Source organism: Miniopterus natalensis, chromosome 4 (assembly GCF_054644295.1).
Source record: "Miniopterus natalensis isolate mMinNat1 chromosome 4, mMinNat1.hap1, whole genome shotgun sequence".
Classification (NCBI taxonomy): Eukaryota; Metazoa; Chordata; class Mammalia; order Chiroptera; family Miniopteridae; genus Miniopterus; species Miniopterus natalensis.
Genome location: NC_142084.1, coordinates 96574864 through 96593913, shown reverse-complemented (window position 1 = coordinate 96593913; position 19050 = coordinate 96574864). Strand labels below are relative to the sequence as shown.

General features: G+C 50.0%; 1 protein-coding gene across 1 annotated transcript in view; it reads right to left on the bottom strand.

Moving 5' to 3' along the window:
- Nucleotides 1-18642, bottom strand: part of BAIAP2L1 (BAR/IMD domain containing adaptor protein 2 like 1) — a 42581-nt gene extending 23939 nt beyond the window's left edge. The window contains exons 1-3 of the mRNA XM_087816194.1: nt 18631-18642; nt 16887-16962; nt 8451-8537 (exon numbers count right to left, since the gene is read on the bottom strand). Coding sequence (XP_087672320.1) covers nt 8451-8537; nt 16887-16962; nt 18631-18642 — 175 coding nt within the window. The remainder of the gene's footprint in view (nt 1-8450; nt 8538-16886; nt 16963-18630) is intronic.
- Between the last annotated feature and the right edge of the window lie 408 nt (nt 18643-19050).

The window sequence follows — 19050 nt, the reverse complement described above, 5'->3', positions numbered from 1 at the left end:
TTCTAAACTTCTTAAAGACTCATAAACTACTTTAAAATATTTACATGAAATGGGGAGCTGGGCAGGATCCGGTAGAGAGTAAAAGCGAGGCGAGATTAAGATATTTAATCCTGTATCTACGCAGGGGAAAGAGCTCTCAGTGAGTCTCACACTTCGGTTGTTACAACAACGGGAGCTGCTGACGCGGCCCCGGCCGGAGCTATAAATACCCGAGTGGCACGCCCCCCCCCCCCCAGCGTCTCCGCACTCGAGGACACGGCGGCCACGGGAACAGGCTCGCTCTGCGCTCCGAGTCCCGGCCTTAGCTGTAAAGAGCTTGCCATGTAATTTCCCTCTGCAGTCACCTTGTAATTTTTATTTTATCCGTGAACCCATGCTCCTAAAATATTAGTCAGCTTTAATAACGCACAACCTCTCTCGGTCCTAATAATACGAATTCTTATTTGAAACGAGACGTGCACACAGAACCTGCGGCCCGGCGCCTGGAAGTACGCGGCTCCCATTTTAACCTGTCGCAGTACCTCCCACGGTCCCTCCGTGAGCCCCAATCCCAGGCACCAAGAACGGCGCCGCCCCTCCACCAGAGGCCGCCATCCTCTGCGCCCGCCCCGCGGGCCATCGGCCCCACGGCCACTGCTGCCCTCCGCCCGGGGCCCGCGCGCGGGTGTGGCCGCCTCTCCACCTCTGTGCCCTCCTCTTCCTCTTGTCCCGGTCCTGGGTGAGCGCCGTGTGTGTACATCTCCGTCGTATCCCTCTCTACGGCGCGGGTATCTTGAAGATAGGGACCAAGTCCTATTTAATTTAATTTTAGAGAGCGAGGAAGGGAGAAGGAGAGGCAGAGAGGGAGACAGAGAAACACCGATGTGTTGTTCCACTTACTGATGCATTCACCGGTTGCTCCCTGACGGGGGATCGAACCTGCAACCTTGGCGTATCAGGACGACGCTCTAACCAAACGAGCCACCCGGCTAAGGCCGGACCAAGTCTGTTAACGCTGCAGACGACAGCCGTGGTTGCAAGAGCGCCCAGGGAAACCTGGTCCACAGAGTGGGAACGGAAGAGCCCAACCCCTCATCGGGTACACTCGTTTAGTCAATCAACAAACACATGTAAGCTCATCCTAGAGTGTCTCTGGCCCTCACGTCCTCACCAAGTTTTGCCGGGCAGGGCAGGGTGGGCGCGCCCGTTACAGCGGCCGCCACCTCCCCTCCGGAACGTCCCCGCGGCAGACACGGCCGACGGGTCACGCCCCGCTCGGAGGACAGCCGCGAGAATTAAACCGGACTCCTGAACTCCGCGCTTCCAGCAATGCCAACAGACCCCTTTGCTGCGTGGCCCGCACTGCGCCGGGCCGACGGCTCTCCGCGGGTCACGCCGCGGTCGCGAGGCGCCCGGAGGGACGTGCTGCAAAGCACAGCGCCGGCTGTCTGGTTTCCGACAGCCCGGTTCCAATTCAGGTTTCCAGGTTCTCCTCGGTGCACCGCCGAGAAGACTGCGGTCACGGCTGGACGTCAGTAACAGCCCTGCCGGGCCGCCTGCCTTCCCAGGGGCCGGGAAGTGCGTGTCAACAGCCTCCGAATCGTTACAATCTCTCTTATATTTAGTGTGAATTAACTAAGACACCCCACACCGGGGACTTCTCAGAAGCGGCACACATATTTTTTTTGTTGTTTCTTTTTTTTTGGTGATAGAAAACACATCACGTAATTTATCGCCGGTGATATTTGGCACAGTCACAATGTTGTACAACATCGCCACCATCCTGTTCAAAAAACATCTCCCCGCCTGAAGAGGAAAACCTGCCCCCGCTAAGCAGCCAGGCCCCACCCTCTCCCTGCTCCCAGCCCCCGGCACCCACCCATCGGCTGCCTGCCTCCTAAGGACCTGCTGACCGTGGAAATTTCATAGAAGTGACCCTCTCGATCTGGCTGCTTTCACTAGGCGTGCTGTAGGGTGTATGAGTGCTTCATTTTTTATTACTGAATAACATTCCCCTGTGTGGATATATGTGGTGTATCCATTCATCAGCTGCTGGACGCGGGGGCTGTTTCCATGTTTTGGCCGCTGTGAATGGTGCGGCTAAGATTCTGAGTGGCGCAGGCGTCCCACCTCGGGAGCGGTATCTAAGAAATGACACTGCTGGGTCACGTGGTGACTCTGCTTCAGCCCTGAGGAACCGGCAGGCTCTTCTCCAAGGCAGCTGCTCCGCCTCACGTTCCTGCCCGCAACACGCGAGGGTTCTGATTTATCTTCACCAACACTTGTTATTGGCGGTCTCTTTTAATTATGTCACCCTGGCCTGGTCGGTGTGGCTCAGTGGTTGAGCGTCGCCCCCATGCACCAGGAGATCACAGTTCGATTCCCGATCTGGGCACATGCCCAGGTTGCAGGCTCCATCCCCAGGAGGGGCCGTGCAGGAGGCAGCCGATCCATGCTTCTCTCTCATCGACGTTTCTCTCTTTCTCTCTCCCTCTCCCTTTCTTTCTCTCTAAAATCAATAAAAACATATTTTTTAGAAAAATGATGTCGCTCTGTTGGGGGTGAAGTGCTATCTCACTGTGGTTACAATTTGCATTTCCCTAGTGGCTGATGATGTGGAGCACCAGTGGAAATGCACTCACGCCCCCCAGACTTTCAGAACCTCACTGGCACTCACAAGAAATCTACCTGATCCCAACCAAGGCCGCCGCCCTCCGCTATGACATCACCACGTGCTTGGGAAGGCGTATCAGGCAGGGCCTCACGCACGTCGGGATTTTATCTATGCCCATCTCCCTTTCACTTAGTTGTCTTCCTTCGTCAACCTGGCACAGGGGCCGCCTCCCTTTGGGGTTTCCCGTGCATCAGACCTGAGTCACCCTTTCCTGGCATGTTTTAAAGCCCCTTGTCCTCCGTGTGTGTGTCAGAACTCAGTGGTTTTAGCCCGGCCGGGCGTGGCTCAGCGGTTGAGCATCGACCTAGGATCCAGGCGATCAGGGTTCAATTCCCGGTCAGGGCACATGCCCATGTTGAGGGCTGCAGCCGATCAATGACTCTCTCATCATTGATGTTTCTCTCTCTCCCTCTCCCTTCCTCTCTCTGAAATCAATAAAGATATATTAAAAAAAAAAAAAAAAAAAACTCAGTGGTGTTACTCCTGCCACTCACTTCCAGGCCTAGCACCGTGCCACAGACAGAGCAGGACACTGCAAGTCTGTAAGGGGACGTGCGTCGCTCTGGTGAACACGGACGGTGGTGAGGCAGGGTCCCCTGGGTGCCCTCCCTGCGGCCTGTGCAGTTGCTGTGGACCCCTGGCCAGCTGGTCTTTGCCGTGGCTGAGAGCGGGAGGAGGACTCCTACACCCTCCCCACCTCGAGTTGAGAGCACACACGCTATCTTTCCAAGAAGAAAAAGACCAATTTGAATAATTGTGAAAATTGGGTTTAAACAAGATACTCTGCTCGTCACACGCTTCAAAATTCAGAGTTAAGAGAACCGGCAAGCTCGATACAGTGTAACGAGCCACAGGCAACAATGTAGCAAGTTCCATTCCCCACGCTCCCTCCCGCAGTCAGGAGGCATTAAATGCAACACTGAGGAATCCTGATGGGACAGCTGGACTTTTACGTTGGCAGGTCTTTTGACTAATTATAGTACTTTGTTTCCACATCTAGTTACTTCAAAGCTGAGAGAAGCGATGCTTTTCTTAAACATCTCCTGATTATGTCTGAAGGAAACACAGACGTACCCACACCGAGTCCGTTTCAGCCTACATGCTGGTTCTCTATTTAACACGGCCTTTTATCTGCTAAACTACAATGGGCAGGACCAGCTCCCCGGCCTCAGGAGAAAGCACGTTAGAAAAAGCACATCTCTGGACACATGCACAATGAAACCAGCCGGATAGGCAGAGTGGCTGGCAGACCGCCTGGGTCAAATCAACCAGCCATGAACCAGCCGGGCACCTCAGCAGTTACGCACTCCCTCTGAGCCCCGTGTCCTCGCCGGTAAAGTGGAGATGACAGGAGGTGCTCCGGAGGGCGAAGGCGATGACGACGGGAGTTAGCATGTGTAAGGTGCGCAGAACGGGCCAGGCACGCAGCAGGCGCTGTGCTCAGCAAATGAACTAAACTCCCTGTTCAACGCTTTCTATTTTTGTGGGATGGATATTAATCTCTCTAAAGCGAGTCAAACTTGCAACAAAAAGATCAGGGATCGTGGTCAATGATCACTGCTTTGGCTCAGCTTGGCTCTCTCATCAACTCTGGTATGAATTCTTTTTTTAAAATATATCTTTATTGATTTCAGAGAGAGGAAAGGAGATAGACAGACAGACACGTCAATGATGAGTGTGTCATTGGGGATGGAGCGCGCAACCCGGGCATGTGCCCTGACTGGGAATCGAACCCCGATTGCCTGGATCCTAGGTCGACGCTCAACCGCTGAGCCACGCCCCGCTGGGCTGGTATGAATTCTTTTATCTAAACCTTAGGGATATATTTGTAACATTCTTGTGAATTCAAAACACACCTTTCAAAATATTTCAGAATTTTTCCCCCCTGCTCTTATTTTTAAGACCTAAGACTGTCACGTTGAATTTTGAGTATCAACAAGGCAAAAATGGTAATAAATATATGTATTTTAAATTGCATGACCTGTAAACATTCTGTCAATAACAAAAAAAAAAAAACCTATGATTTTTCTATGTTCCCCGGTGGTGAGGGGATAAAAAGAATCTGTTTTGTGCCCAATTTAAGAAACTGGCCCAAACGATTTAATAACTGATTCGAAATAATGTAATAGCGGAGTAAACGAGTACAAAATAACAGTCTAAATTTAGGCGACGGTGAGCTGCAAGGACCTCAGAGCAAACTTGTCAACTCCCGAAGAAAGTCCCGTTGTTCCTTGAGGAATAAACGAGAACAAGCTTTATTTTTCTACGCTTTAAAGATGCTAAAACAGGTTCAGAGTTTCTTTTAAATTATTTTGCCAAAGCATTTCCCCCTGACCGTGTGTTTTTCCTCTCTACCTTTGCAATATTTTCTAAGTTTTTAAAAATAAATGGTGTTTGACTTAGGGACAAAACTGGGAGTTCCGCACAGATTCCAGTTTCCTCTTTTAAATGAGTGCAGTTCTTTGAGCTGAACTGGGGACATGGGGTAGAGACTTAGGTGTGTGATTACAAGTACACGCCCGACGGCCTGAGTCATGTGAGTTATTATTCATGCGACTTATTACTTAACAAGCAAACACAGGGGATTAAAATATTTTACCCGCCAGGTCCTGACTACAGGCCCCTGGGTTTTGGCTTTTTGTTGTTAGCTCACTGCTCCCAACAAGGCAGGAGGACAAGCTCTCGGGCTTCTCGCACCACCGTGGTGCTTGGATGCTGGCGCTCAAGTCCCTAAGCCCAAGCGCTCAGGCACCAGGCGGCAAGGAACCGCCTTTCCTCGGGAGAAAAAAAGATACCGAGTCCCTCACAGGCTCACTCAGGCCTCCCATCTAAGAAACTGTGCGTAACTAAGGGCCTCCACCGCCACGGTAAGGGCTGGGAAGGGCCAGGTCTGAAACGGCTCAGGCCTTAGGGCCAGGCTCCTGCTACAACCCCTCGGCTGCGCCGATCCCGCTGAACGCGGCCCCGGACAGACATGAGCAAACGGCCGTGGTCCGGGCACATTTTATATGCAGATAGGAGCGGGCCAGCTCCCTGGTTCGAGTTTGCGCACACCTGCAGTTCAGGTATGACTGATGAAAGGCGATGCTTTAGCAAAACGAATTGGAAAGAGTTTGCCGATTCTTACCGCGGTCCTTGGTGACCAGTTCCTACAGCATGAATGAACCGTGAAACCATTACACTGAGTGAAAGAAGCCAGTCACAAAGGGTCACATAATCCTTAGCCGGTGTGGCTCAGCGGTTAGAGCGTCAGGCTGAAGGGTCCCAGGTTTGATCCCGGCCAAGGGCGCGAACCTCGGCTGCCGGCTAGATCACCGGCCCCGCTCGGGGTGCGCGCAGGAGGCAACCCATCCATGTGTCTGTCTCACATCGATGTTCCCCCCCCTTCTACTCTATGAAAAGCAATGGAAAAAATGTCATACAATCGCATATTGTATGATTCTATTTATAGGAAATGTCCAGCATAACCAAATCGAGAGGCAAAATACATGACTGACTGCACGTGGCTGGAGCGGGGGTGCAGGGGAGCTCAGAGATGCTGCGTTTCTCGGGCAGGACAAGCACCTGGGAGACGCTGGACTCTGTCTAACCCTCTGTGACTGATTAACTCTCTGCAGCCTCAGGTCTGGCTGGCTGACTACCCACAGAAGCCGGAAAGCTGCTCCAAAGATAACACGTTCGGCCCCACGAAGGAGGTTAATGAACGTACAGAAAGTTAGTAACTGTAGGAGATAACGAATGTAAGCGGAAGGACGGCTTGAAACAAACGTAAAACGCAACAGAAGCCATTTCCATTCCCTCCACACGAAACTTCAGCGTTGCAACACTTTCCTTGTCGAAACTGAAGTTTTAAGCCGTGTTCCTGACAACACGGTTGCTGTGGAAACAGCTGAGTCAACACGGTGAACCCACAGCTGACGAAAACCAGTGTGGGGCCGCGTCTTATTCAAACAGGGGCAGGACCCATAAAACAAAACCGGTGAACCGGGCGGCGGTGAGTCAGGGCCCCGCAGGTTTTCATGGGAGGGTCATGCACCCGGCCCGCCCCCCACGCCCGACACAAATAGGATGTTTCCTTTTCCTTTACATTAGGCGGTGGAGCCCTGTCATCATCTCGGCACCCCTCCCGCGGCCCCGTGTGCGTTTTATTACACGGATCCTGCTCGGCGCTGAGTTACTGCAGCTCGGGCCTCGCCGGAGCCCGCAGGAGCCACGGGCCAGCAGGGCACAAGTCGGGGAGGGTTCTGAAAAACTCCGTGTCACTGATTCTGTTGAGCACAGGAGTACAGCATCCACCGTACGGCATAGGTTTCGTCTCCAGGTTTTAAGACGACAAACGCTCCAACTACAACATCTGCCAGGGAGTCTGAGTGGGCCCCCGGCCCTCAGCCCCAGCACCGTCACCAGGCCCCGAATTTGTCCCTGCACTTTTACGGGTCAGTTACGAGTTTTCCAAGCAAGGCGGCAAACCCTCAAGACACCTTTCATGGCGATGGTGTGAATTACGTGAACTTTAAGTGTGTGCCCCTGCGTCGACCTAGGATCCAGGCGATCGGGGTTCGATTCCCGGTCAGGGCACATGCCCGGGTCGTGGGCTCGATCAATGGCTCTCTCATCACTGATGTTTCTGTCTCTCTCTCCCTCTCCTTTCCTCTCTCTGAAATCAATAAAGATATTTAAAAAATAAAAATAAGTGTGTGCCCCTAACCCTGTCCTCTGCTTCCCTTCCCACCTTTTAACTGGAGACAGACCTACTTTTCTTTCTGGTTGTTTTTTTTTTAATCTTCACCTGAGGATATTTTTCCCACTGCTTTTCAGAAAGAGTGGAAGGGGGAGAGAGAGAGGCAGAGAGAGGGAGAGAGAGGACCATCCATGTGAGAGAGACACATCAGCTGGTTGCCTCTCGCTCTTGCCCCGACTGGGGCAGAGCCTGCACCCAAGATGCACGCCCTTGGCCGGGATCGCACCCGGGACCCTTCGGTCCACAGAGGGTCGACGCTCTACCCACTGAGCCAACCCAGCCAGGGCCACTTTTTTTTTTTTTCCACGCACACACTCGGCCAGTCTTTTCCTCTGATTTTCTGAACCTTCCAAGTTAGAACAAATATTTTGAAGCCAGAAATTGTACCCTTTGTAAAGTAAAACATATTCAACAAGTTTTAAAACTCATTTATGTAGGGGGGGGCTAGTAAAAAAAGAAAAAAAAAAAAATCTTTCCCCCTTAGGAGACGGGACAGGGAGAGCTGGCTCTGTAAATAGAAACCCAGGCTCCCTTGGCAGCTGGCAGGGCGAGGGTGTGGCCGCCGGCCGCGTGTGCACAGGAGACCGATTCATACCAGCAAGACCGGAAAAATCACCACGGAGAGCAACCGTGGAAGCGGCGAGGGCCAAGAGCAGGACGCGGAGGGCTGACTTTCTGCTGGTGAGTCACAGGAAGCGCTCCTGCCAGGCCGGGCCGGCCCAGCTCCTCCAGCTAAGAATGTAGGTCAGAGCTCCCTGGGCCTTGTGCTTTGGGGGGGCGGTGGGGGGGGCAGTGTGTGCGTGTTGAACCCAAGCCTCAGGGGCAGAAGCCCGAGTCCTAAGGAGCAGGGAGGCCGGGCACCGGCGTTGCCTCCACTTTCGACACAACATAGCGAACTCCGTCACCCCAGAAGTGAGCACCCTGGGGTGCTGGGCCAGCTCTCCTTTCTAGTCCGGCTTTGGGCCACTTCCCCTGTTCTTATCGGCCCTCGCGGGATGAAAGCCCCGAAACTGAGGCTCGAGTGGGGTTTGTTATATAGAACGCCGGTCAACTCACCCAGCTCTGTCGACACAGGGGACCCGGTGGCAATCTCACCGATCTTGGCCACTCCCTCGTAGTAGGCTTTTCCCGCCAGGATCATAGCTAGACAGGGAAGGTGACACACAAAATCACCACTTAGACAAGGAAAGGGCGAAGCATTACAGAGGGTTTCTTCCAACCATCCCACAGTCCCTGTGGCTGCAGGAAGGACTGGGTGCAGCCGGTGTGGCTCTGGGGAGGCAGGGCGTGGGCCTGATCGCGGTGCCGGGGGCCGGCGCCCCCACTACTGGGATCCTCGCCTTGGACCAGCCCTGGGAAGAGCCCAGCAGCAGGCACTGGACGTCCAGAGAAGGCCCTGCCTGCTCCTGACGCCAGGTCCAGGACGGATGTGTTCCTGACATAAAAGTTACGGCTTTTACTATACACAGGCCGCCACCCCCAAATGTACACACACTTGAACAGTTGATAACTCACTTAATTTTCACTCCTTTTCAGGTTTGACTGATCTGAAATAATGGGTGAAGCCAGACTAAGCTTTGAACAAAGAAAATTTATCCTAAAGTGCCACCAGACTTTGTTTTTTAACGGTGATAAAGTTTATGGTACAAAACCGGCAACAGTCGACCCATCGAGGGCACACAAATACCGAAAGAAACGACCCTCGGTGTTTGCGATTCATGTTATCAGCGGTGTCTGGACCCGAACGGTCATCAGTTTGAAAACAGGCACTGGCAAAAAGATTATTTCCGTTGATTCTCTTAAATTTTGAAAATGGACTGTATGTGAATAGACACTGACTTTATAAACATTTTTGGGGGACACCTTGTATGTATACGAGCTTAGGAAATGGAATGTTCTACCACAGAGTTATTTCGTAAGACAGAGGAAAACCTTAAAGCAGAATAAAAAAGAACCGTAATAAGTCGCATTTAGGCAGACTTTCCAAGCCACTGCCTAAGCTGTCCCAGCCCACAGCGTGGGCCGGTGATGTTATCGGTGTTTCCTGAAGGGGAGTGGAGACGCTCGGAGATATTCCCAAGGTCGGCGGCAAGGCAGAGGGCGTGCACACGCCAGCTAAGGTGCTTCGCTTCCTAAGCGCTACGTTCAGTGTTTTTTTGACTCTCTGACCTCAAAACTGAAAAAGAGAGGACTCCACCTGAAAACAAGTTTGTAGCCAGTAAACTGTCCAGTTAATATACGCAATGTCTCAGTATGAAGATTTTAAAAGGCAAGGTCCTGGTAAGTTGAAACGCAAACCTGTGGGAGAACGGTATATGGGATTACACAATATTTAAACAAAATTTTTGGTCCGAATCCACGTACTGAAGTTGAGATTTTTCATTCTCTGTTGACTTATGCTTAAAACTATTTAAAACCTTCTTAGTCTAGTAAAATATCCTTGTTTTTATGATAAAGTTGAATTAACTTTAGAAATTATATAATTTACCCGGAATAAAGAATAAAATAGTATTTTCATCATTTCGGCCCCCTTTGTGAACACATTAAGAGACTTCCTACCACTTACTGTTTTAAGGAAAAAAACATATTAGTTATGTTTTATTTATTTAAATTTGGGGGGGGGTAACATTGGTTAATAACATTGTATAAATTGCAAGTATACAATTTTATCCCTCTGGTAACTGCCACTCTGTTGCCTGTGTCTATGAGTTTGTCTGTTTGTTGCTTTTTTATATCCTACACGAGCCGCACCAGCGGGGCGACTTTGTCCTTTCTGTTGCAATTGTAAATGGATTGTTTCCTTGACTTCGCTTTCTGACACTCTGTTGCGAGTATACAGCAACGCGACAGATTTCTGTTTGATTTTGATCCTGCAGCTTGATTGTATTTGTTTATTGCGTGCAGTGGTCTTTGGGTGGAGTCTTTAGGGTTTTCTCTATAGAATCACGTCATCTGCAAAGAGGGACAGTGTCACCGCTTCGTGCCCGACTCGGATGCCTTTTCTTTCTCTTGCCTCATTGCTCTGGATAGAAATTCCAAGGCTCTGTTGAGTGACAGTGGGGAAAAGGGGCCTCTTTGTCTTGCTTCTGATCTCAGAGGAAAAGCTTTCCGTTTCTCACCGCTGAGGATGATGTTATTAGCTGTGGGTTTGCCACCTATGGCTTTTATCGTGTTGAGGTCCTTTCCTTCTATATCCATTCTGGGAAGTATTTTAAATCATGAATGGGTGTTGTATCTTGTCAAATGTTTTTTCTGCACCTATGGATATGATCGTATATGGTTTTTATCTTTTATTTTGTTAGTGTGGCATATTACACGGATTGATTTGCAGACGCTGAACCATCCTTGCCTTCCTGGAACGAACCCCACTTGATGGTGATGTATTTACCTATTTAAGGTATCGCTGTATTCAACTCGCTAGTATTTTCTTTAGGATTTTTGCATCTGTGTTCGTCAGAGATACTGACCTGTAATATTCTTCTTTCCGTGTTACCCTTGCTTGGTGTTGGTGTCAGGGTAACGCTGCCCTTGTGTGATGAGTTAGGAAGCACTCCCTCTTCGATTTTTTGGAAAAGCTTGAGGAGGATGACTATTAAATCTTCTGTTCCAGACTTCGCAGTGAAGCCATCTGGTTCTGGACTTTATTTTTTAGGTGGTTATTGATTCCTGTTTCAATTTCCTTACCAGGGATCGGTCTACTTAGGTTTTCCAGTTTTTCACGGTTCGGTCTAGGGAGGTTGTATATCTCCGAGACTTTGTCCGTTTCTTCTAGGTTATCAGATTTGGTAGCGTATAGCCTTTCATGCTATTCTTGCATGATCCTTAGTATTTCTGTGGTGTCCGTGGTAACTTATTTCTGATTTTATCTGAGTTTCTCTTTTCCTTAGTGAATCTACTACTTGCTTATTTCACTTTGAGCCTATGTTGTTCTTTGGAGCCGAGATGAATCTCCTGCAGGGAGCACAGAGTGGGGTCTTGTTTTCTAATTCACTCTACTACTCTACCTTCTAATTGGTAAGTTCAGTCCACTTATATTTGGAGTGATTACTGATAAATGAGGACTTGCTACAGCCATTTTATCTTTTGATTTCTGGTTGCTCTGTATCTCTACTGTTTCTTTTCCCTTATGATTCTGTCTGCTATTTTAGTTTGGGGTTTTTTGACGATCTTTTTTCCTGTTTCCTGTCTCAGCTCTGGATTTTTGTTTTGCAGTTGTAAAATAGCTCATACGTACAATAGTTCTTTTTCTTCTGATTGCCTCTTATCTCCATTCACCTGTAACCATTCAGTCATTTTCTGCCTCCCCTTTTATGACTTTGTCACAAATTTTCCCGTTTTATGTTGTCCATTCATTACCAAACTGTAGTAATTTTAAGCTCTCGTTCTCCACTTTAACCTTTAAATCATAAGTGTTTAATAACCTATTCTGAAGTAGATTTGCAGTTTCCTGCTTCTATTAACCACCTTACTGAAAGTTTTACATACTTCTTTTTTTTTCTGGTGGAAGAGTTTCTTTCAACATTTCTTGTAATGCAGGTCTCGTGATAGCAAATTTTCTCAGCTTTTGTTTGAGGGAAAAAAAAACCTTTATTTCTCCTTCATAGCTAAAGGATAACTTGGCCCTGGCCGGTGTAGCTCAGTGGGTGGAGCATAATCCCATGCACCGAGAGGTCACCAGTCCGATTCCTGGTCAGGGCACATGCCTGGGCTTCGGGCTTGATTCCCTAGTAGGGGGCGTGCAGGAGGCGGCCGATCAATGTTCCTCTGTCTCTCCCCCTTCCTCTCTCAAAAAAAAAATCAATAAAACCATATTTAATATAAATAAATAAATAAATAAATAATAAATAAATAAATAAATAAAGTGTAGCTTTGCTGGATATATTATCCTTGGCTGACAGTTCCTTTCTTTCAATATTTTGAATATTTCCTTCTATTCTTTCCTGCCTTGTAATGTTTCTACTGAGAAATCTGATCTGAATCTAATGAGGTTTACTTTGTAGGTTAGTTCCTTTTTCCCTGGCTGCCTTGAGAACTCTTTGTCATTAATTTCATTATTTTTTTAATATATCCTCATTGACCCCAGAGAAAGGTGGGGGGGGGGGAGATAGAAACATCAATGATGAGAGCCATCCACCGGCTGCCTCCTGCATGCTCCCAACTGGGGATTGAGCCCAAAACCCAGGCATGTGCCCTGACCGGGAATTGAACCGCGATCTCCTGGATCGTAGGTCGATGCTCAACAGCTGAGCCACACCCGGCCAAGCTGTCATTAATTTTTGACTGAGGTCTTTTGTGTTGATATAACTAGATGTTTTATTAGCTTCCTCTATTCTAAAAGTACAGTTCTTTCCTTAGGCTTGGGAAGTTCTCATCAATTACTTCCTGGAGCAGACTCTGTTCCCTTCTCTCTGACACACCCATTATCCTGGGGTTGCTCTTTCTGGTGTCGTCAGATAGTTCTCGTAGTTCTTTCTTTCATTTTCTTAAACTCTTAGCTCTCTTCTCCCTCCTGGGTCATGTTCAGGTTTCCATCTTTGAGTTCGCTAATTCTCTCTTCCATCGGAACTGCTCTATTTCCAACGCTCTCTAATGCGTTCCTTATTTCATTTATGGAGTTCTTTAGCCGCAGAGTTTCTGTTTGTTTGTTTTTTATAGTTTCTTTTTTTTTTTTTCAATCCTTACCCAAGGATATTTTTTCCATTTCTTTTTCCAGAGAGAGGGAGAGAGGGAGAGAGGGGGAGAGAGACACATTGATGGGTTGCCTCCTGCACGCGCCTCCTCCCCCTCCCCCTCCCCCTGCCCCAGGGCTGGGGATCAAGCCTGCAACTGAGATACGTGCCCTTGGCTGGAATCGAACCCGGGAGCCTTCAGTCCGTGGGCCCACACTCTAACCACTGAGCCAAACCTGCTAGGGCTACGGTTTCGATCTCTCTGGTCAAGCACTCCTTTTGTGCATTCGTTTCACTCCTGAGCTCAGCAAACTCCCTTCTGAGCTTTCTGGTGTGCTTTGAGTTTCTCCGCAACCGCGATCTTGAATCCTGTCATTCGCTTCACCGTCTTCCACGACTTTGACGAGATTTCACTTTTCATTGTCGCTCTCTGCTCCACGGTACCCGGGACGCTCGCGGTGCCTGACGGCTTGTTTCTCTGCCCGAGGTAAGTGCTCTCTCGTTCAGGTACCATTTTGCTCTCAGCAACTCAGCAGGTTGTTTTCCAGTAGACGGTGCTCCATTGCAAGTTTTTGTTTTCTCTTATTTGCACTATCTGCACCTCTGGGATTGGGGGTGTCCTCTCTGTGAGCGGCTCACCTTGGTTATGGGGGACCCCCACTGTGGTGGGGGAACGGTTCTGTGAACTCCTAGAGCGACTTCCTTTCTCAGCTGGGGTTTTGGCTTTACCGGGCCCTACCAGGGAGTGTGGGGGAGAGGAGGCTAGTCTGTGACCTGGCAGTTCTGCCCCACCCTTCTAGATAGGGCTGTCAGCCCCCTCGCCCTATTTACAGCTTCCCAGCCACCTCCACCCAGTTCTGCCACGTCGAGGAAGGGGGAAGGGAGATGCCTTTTCTGGGAGGGAAACTGCTTCTGTCTCTTGTAAGCTGCAGCCCGACTCCTCCCCCACTGCTGGGGCGCCCGTGGGTCTGAGGCTACCCTCCGTGTCCTTCCTCCTGTCAGGCCTCCCACCTACCCACCTTCGGGCGTCCCCAGGTGTGGGTCTTTCAGGTGTGTCTGGGTGCCGAACAGGGGATCCTCTGTGTAGTTACAGTTGTCTGACTCGTACATTGAAGGGGAGAAACACTGGAGTCCTCTTACTCTGCCACGATGCTGATGCCACTCTCATATTCGTGCTCTTTTAATGGTTGAGACCAACTACTTCATCAACCTAATCTACATTCTTCTACCGGATGATTTTTCCTTAAAATATGATTTCATTAGGTTACAGGTTTGCTCCAAAACCTTCAAGGGCCTCCTACTGCTCAGAGGTAAGCCCACACCCCCCCGAGTCCACGATAGATTTTTAAGCGACGGCCTTCGATGAATCGCACCTCCCAGGGTCCCCAGCCTGCGGGGTCCCCGACACAGGGGCGGGTGGCTTGGGCATGTGGCTTGCTTTGGCCAACGGGGGACCAGCAAGTGTACCTCCCACCGGGGCTTGCACTCTTAGGACAGCCTGCTGCGCCTGCAGGAGTGAGACCCCGGGATCCAGAGAACTGCACTGCCTTTAAAGGACCCCGAGAAATAATAAACTATTGCTGGCTTAAGCCACCAGGTGTAGGGGCAGTTTGTAATGTGGCAACAGACGGCGGATGCCGCGCTGAAATGCATTAACAATCTGACCTATTCCACACTATATTGTAGTGTTCCCCAAGCTTCTCGCCCATGCCGGCGTGGACCCCAGGTCTGGCTTGGATAGTGCCTTTCCTGCCTGAAGCACTCCATGGGGCCATCCGCCTACGAAAGTCTAACGCCTGTCGGCTGGCTCAGCTCCTACAAGGCCTCCTGCCCACTCACCTCCCCACCCCCACCGCCCATCCCACGCTCGGTGTTAGCCGTGCGGGTTATCCTGAGTTACAGCCTCACTGTTGACTGTGCACCTGGCAACCTCAACTACACGAAAAATCCTGACCAGGGGCTTTACAAATTTATCTAAATTTCTCAATGGCTTCAGCAAAAACCAGATGCCTGCAGAAATTCTGGAAATACCTTAGGTAGTGTGGGATAGTCCCCGGAAGGTGTTAAAGTGATAGGAGCCCTTTGGGGAGCCCGGCCAGCGTGGCTCCGTGGTTGAGCGCTGACCTATGAACCAGGAGGCCACGGTTCGATTCCCGGTCAGGGCACACGCCCGGGTTGTGGGCTCGATCCCCAGTAGGGGACGTGCAGGAGGCAGCCGATCGATGATTCTCTCTCATCATTAATGTTTTCATCTCTCTCTCCCTCTCCGTTCCACTTTCTGAAATCAATAAAAACATATTAAAAAGAAAAAAAAGAGCCCTTTGGGAAGGACCTTTTTAGCAGGAGGCCAAGCTGCAGGCCACTCACTGAGTCACCGTGTACAATTCTGCCTCAGAGAGGCAGCAAATGCTAGAAGGAAAATCGCTGTAGGTCACGGTGACTTCCTTCCCAGGGGCACTCAGAGCAATGACTTTGCAGCCTTGTGACCAAGCCGCCGCCGAGGGAGAGTCAGCTGTGCAAGACGTCTGCTCTGCGAAACGGGGGGGGGGGGGGGGTACCCACAGAAGTCACTAGAGTCACCCACACTGCTGGAGGGTGAGGGAGACCAAGTCCCAGGCCTGTCGTCCGGCAAACAGCACAGAGGCCCAGAAGGAAATAAGCCGTTTGCTTCTGCAGTGACCACACAGGCCTGGTCAGCACCCCCTTACCTGGGGCATGGTCACGGGGAAGGTGTGGGAGGCCACAGGTTTATTTTCAAAATACCAGCAGGGAGCACCCAGAGGTGGGGCATGGTGAAGGAGAAAAATAAGAGATACATAGGGCGTCCCCCCAAAAATGTATACACACTTTGAATAATTATTAATTCCAAAGGGTTAAATCTGAAAAGAAAAACATCAACTGACACAAAAGACACAAAACGGCACCTGAAGCCTCTTTAAAACCTAACCGTTGGAAACCAAGGGTTCTACTTAATGTCCCTTGTGGGTCTTAATGAACCGGGGTAGCGGGTGAAACCGGGATCTATTTTGGGGGCGATGGCAGCTACCAAGGGAACATTGTTTTGACCACGTTAGAGTTTGGTGATTGCTCACACCTCAAGTTTCTGAGGGGCTCATGGAGCATTTAAAATAGCAAGCATTTAAAATAATTAAGTAAAATATTTACTGAATGGCTTTTACGTGTGCTCTAGATTCACCTCTGAGTAGGAAAACACACGTGCAGAGACACGTCAACCTCCTCAAAGGAAACCTCTTCAAACCAGCAGACGACTCTGGTTCTCCAAGGGAGGCGATGGCCAGTGCTCACGCTCACTTTGAAACGAGGCTCTAAGGTCAACCGTTAATTTAGATGTTTTTCCATTCAGGCTAAATGTTTTACTTCTCATATCACTATCAAAAGAGACACACCCGAAGGCAAGAGATTCCTCTGTATAAATAAGATAATTCCTATGCTGCGGGATACTAACATCAATGTCTTAAGTATACGTTTTAAATACGTCATCAGCTCGTAAACAATTGGGTTGAAAAAGTAGAGAACGTGTTTTTGGCAACGATATAAAAGCCTGAACTATGTCAAAAAGTGTGAGTTGACCGTTAAAATACATAACTTGGAGTAGCTTTTCATTCAATTCACTCATTTCAAATATATTAATATCCTATTATTGCAAAGTTCTGTAGCTTAAGTTACTTGTAAATAATCTCTACCCATGTACAGGTATGTTAAAAACTCAATAGCGAGCATTTAAAATAATGAAGTAAACTATTTACGGAATGGCTTTTACGTGCGCTCTATATTTACAAACTTAGAAAATAGAAGGACTTACCATTAACGGCTTTTTCATAATTTTTCCCCAGGTTTATTAAATTCCGTAGCCTCGGATTGAACTGTTCCATAACATTCTGACAAACAAAACAACACACGAATCAATCAGACAAGCAGACAGAGGCCCCGTGGTCTTCAGTTGTGGTGACGGCGCAGCCTGGGATACCTGTGTGCACACAGTACAGTCTACACGTCGTGAACCCCGACCTGAAGACAGCGAAGGGCCCGCGTCTCCTTCCCAGTGAACAGGGGCCCGCCCCGGTCAGTTGTCCAGCTGCCCGAGGGCTGCCTTGAACCCACTGCACATGCGGCAAGGAGCAGCCAGGCCGCCTCGACCAAGCAGGCCCGCAGGGGCCGTGCCCCAGGAGCTGGAGGGTTCAACCAGGTCCGCGGTTGCCTTTCTAGTGTTGGGTGCGCAATTATATTTCTGGCTTTCAACGGGACAGAAATTTCCAAGAGATTTTGTTTTTACTACGCCTAATGACCAGGGAGGGGGTGGGGGTGGGGGTGGGGTTGCTGAGAGCTCTAGGGCACTTTCTAAGGGGGTCACTGCACCCCCCCCGCCCCTGTCCTGTAATCGGCGTATTTATTAAGTCCTTAGGGAGTAACTCCTGTGCGCTGGGTCCTGCGCCCAGTGGGGGGCGGGGAGACATGGTTCCCCCTCCTGGATTTCATGATGTCATGTCTCTGCAGATGCCACGTTTTTCATAAACTCAGAGACAAACGCTGTGACAGGTATGAGACGGGCAGTCATTTAGACTGTTAGTCGAACGGGGAAATATCCCAAGTCTGAAGCGCAGACAAGAAAGCATCCCTGGGGGACTCTGGCTTGACTCAGACGCACAGAGACTGAATGGACTTGTTCCACCTGCAAACAGTGAGCGTCTCACCGTTAACCGCCCGGGGCAGACGACGCGGTCCCTTCAGCCCCTCCCCCAAAGCGTGTGACACCTGTGGGGGGCCGGGCGAAAAGCAGGCGACAAAGGGGCATCCACTTGACACGGGCTATTCTGGGTATGAAGGTTCTCCATTGTGAGTTAGAGGGTGAAACTTTCTTTCTTTAAATTTTTTATTTATTGATTTGAGAAAGAGAGCGGGAGAGACGGATTTGTTGTTCCGCTTTTTATGCATTTGCTGGGCCCTGACTGGAGATCGAACCCACAGCCTTGGTGGTATTGGAACGACACTCCAACCAACTGAGCCGCCCGGCCAGGGCTAGGGGGACGGAACTGTTTTATCCAACAGTGATAAAGGCTTATTTATTAGGAAAACCCACCGCTGCCTGACCTACCCCCGCCCCGCCGGCCTTACTCCCAAGGGCACTGTCCGCTGTGCTGTTCTTGCATTTACTGCGGTCGTTTGGAGTAGTCTTAACGTCTCGATTTTGGGGCCGTAGCTACGGGTGTTCTGCCACACAGATGAGGCCGTGGCTCTCCACCCCACCCTCTTTCCTTTCCCCAATCCTTCCCACAAGGTTCACCGGTAATCTCCTGGTAAATCAACAGTTCAGGGTTTTTTGTTACCTTGTCAATATTGGTCACCACAAAGGCAGACGTGTACCGAGGATTACAGTTCCTTTCCTGGTACGGCCTTTTGTTTCCCGTGGGAGTGACAATCGTCTCTCCTCCCCCTCCCCCCACGCTTAAATGTCTATGTGATCGACCTTAAATTGTTCCACGTGCCCCGTCGGATCCAGCAGAAGCCCATCGATATTATTTTCCAAACGCCCAGAGGTGTCAGCTAACCTTCCACTCCATCGTCTGCCCAGCCCTTCCTCCAGGATGCTCCGCCCTCTGGCCCGGCCTGGCCTGAGCGTCCCTTTCTGGTCCCTGCCTTAGAGCTCTGACCAGTGGATTCCTCAGCTTCCTCTTGTCATCATTTAGTCCCATTTCCTGGGAATCATTCTGTAAGAACGACGTCAGAGCCCGGCCGGGCGTGGCTCAGCGGCTGAGCGTCGACCTGGGATCCAGGCGATTGGGGTTCGATTCCCGGTCAGGGCACATGCCCGGGTTGTGGGCTCGATCAATGACTCTCTCATCATTGATGTTTCTGTCTCTCCTTCTCCCTCTCCCTTCTTCTCTCTGAAATCAATGAAGATATATTAAAAAAAAAAAAAAGGCCTAAGAACTGATGAGAGGTAAATTTGAGGACCCGTGTGTCTGAAA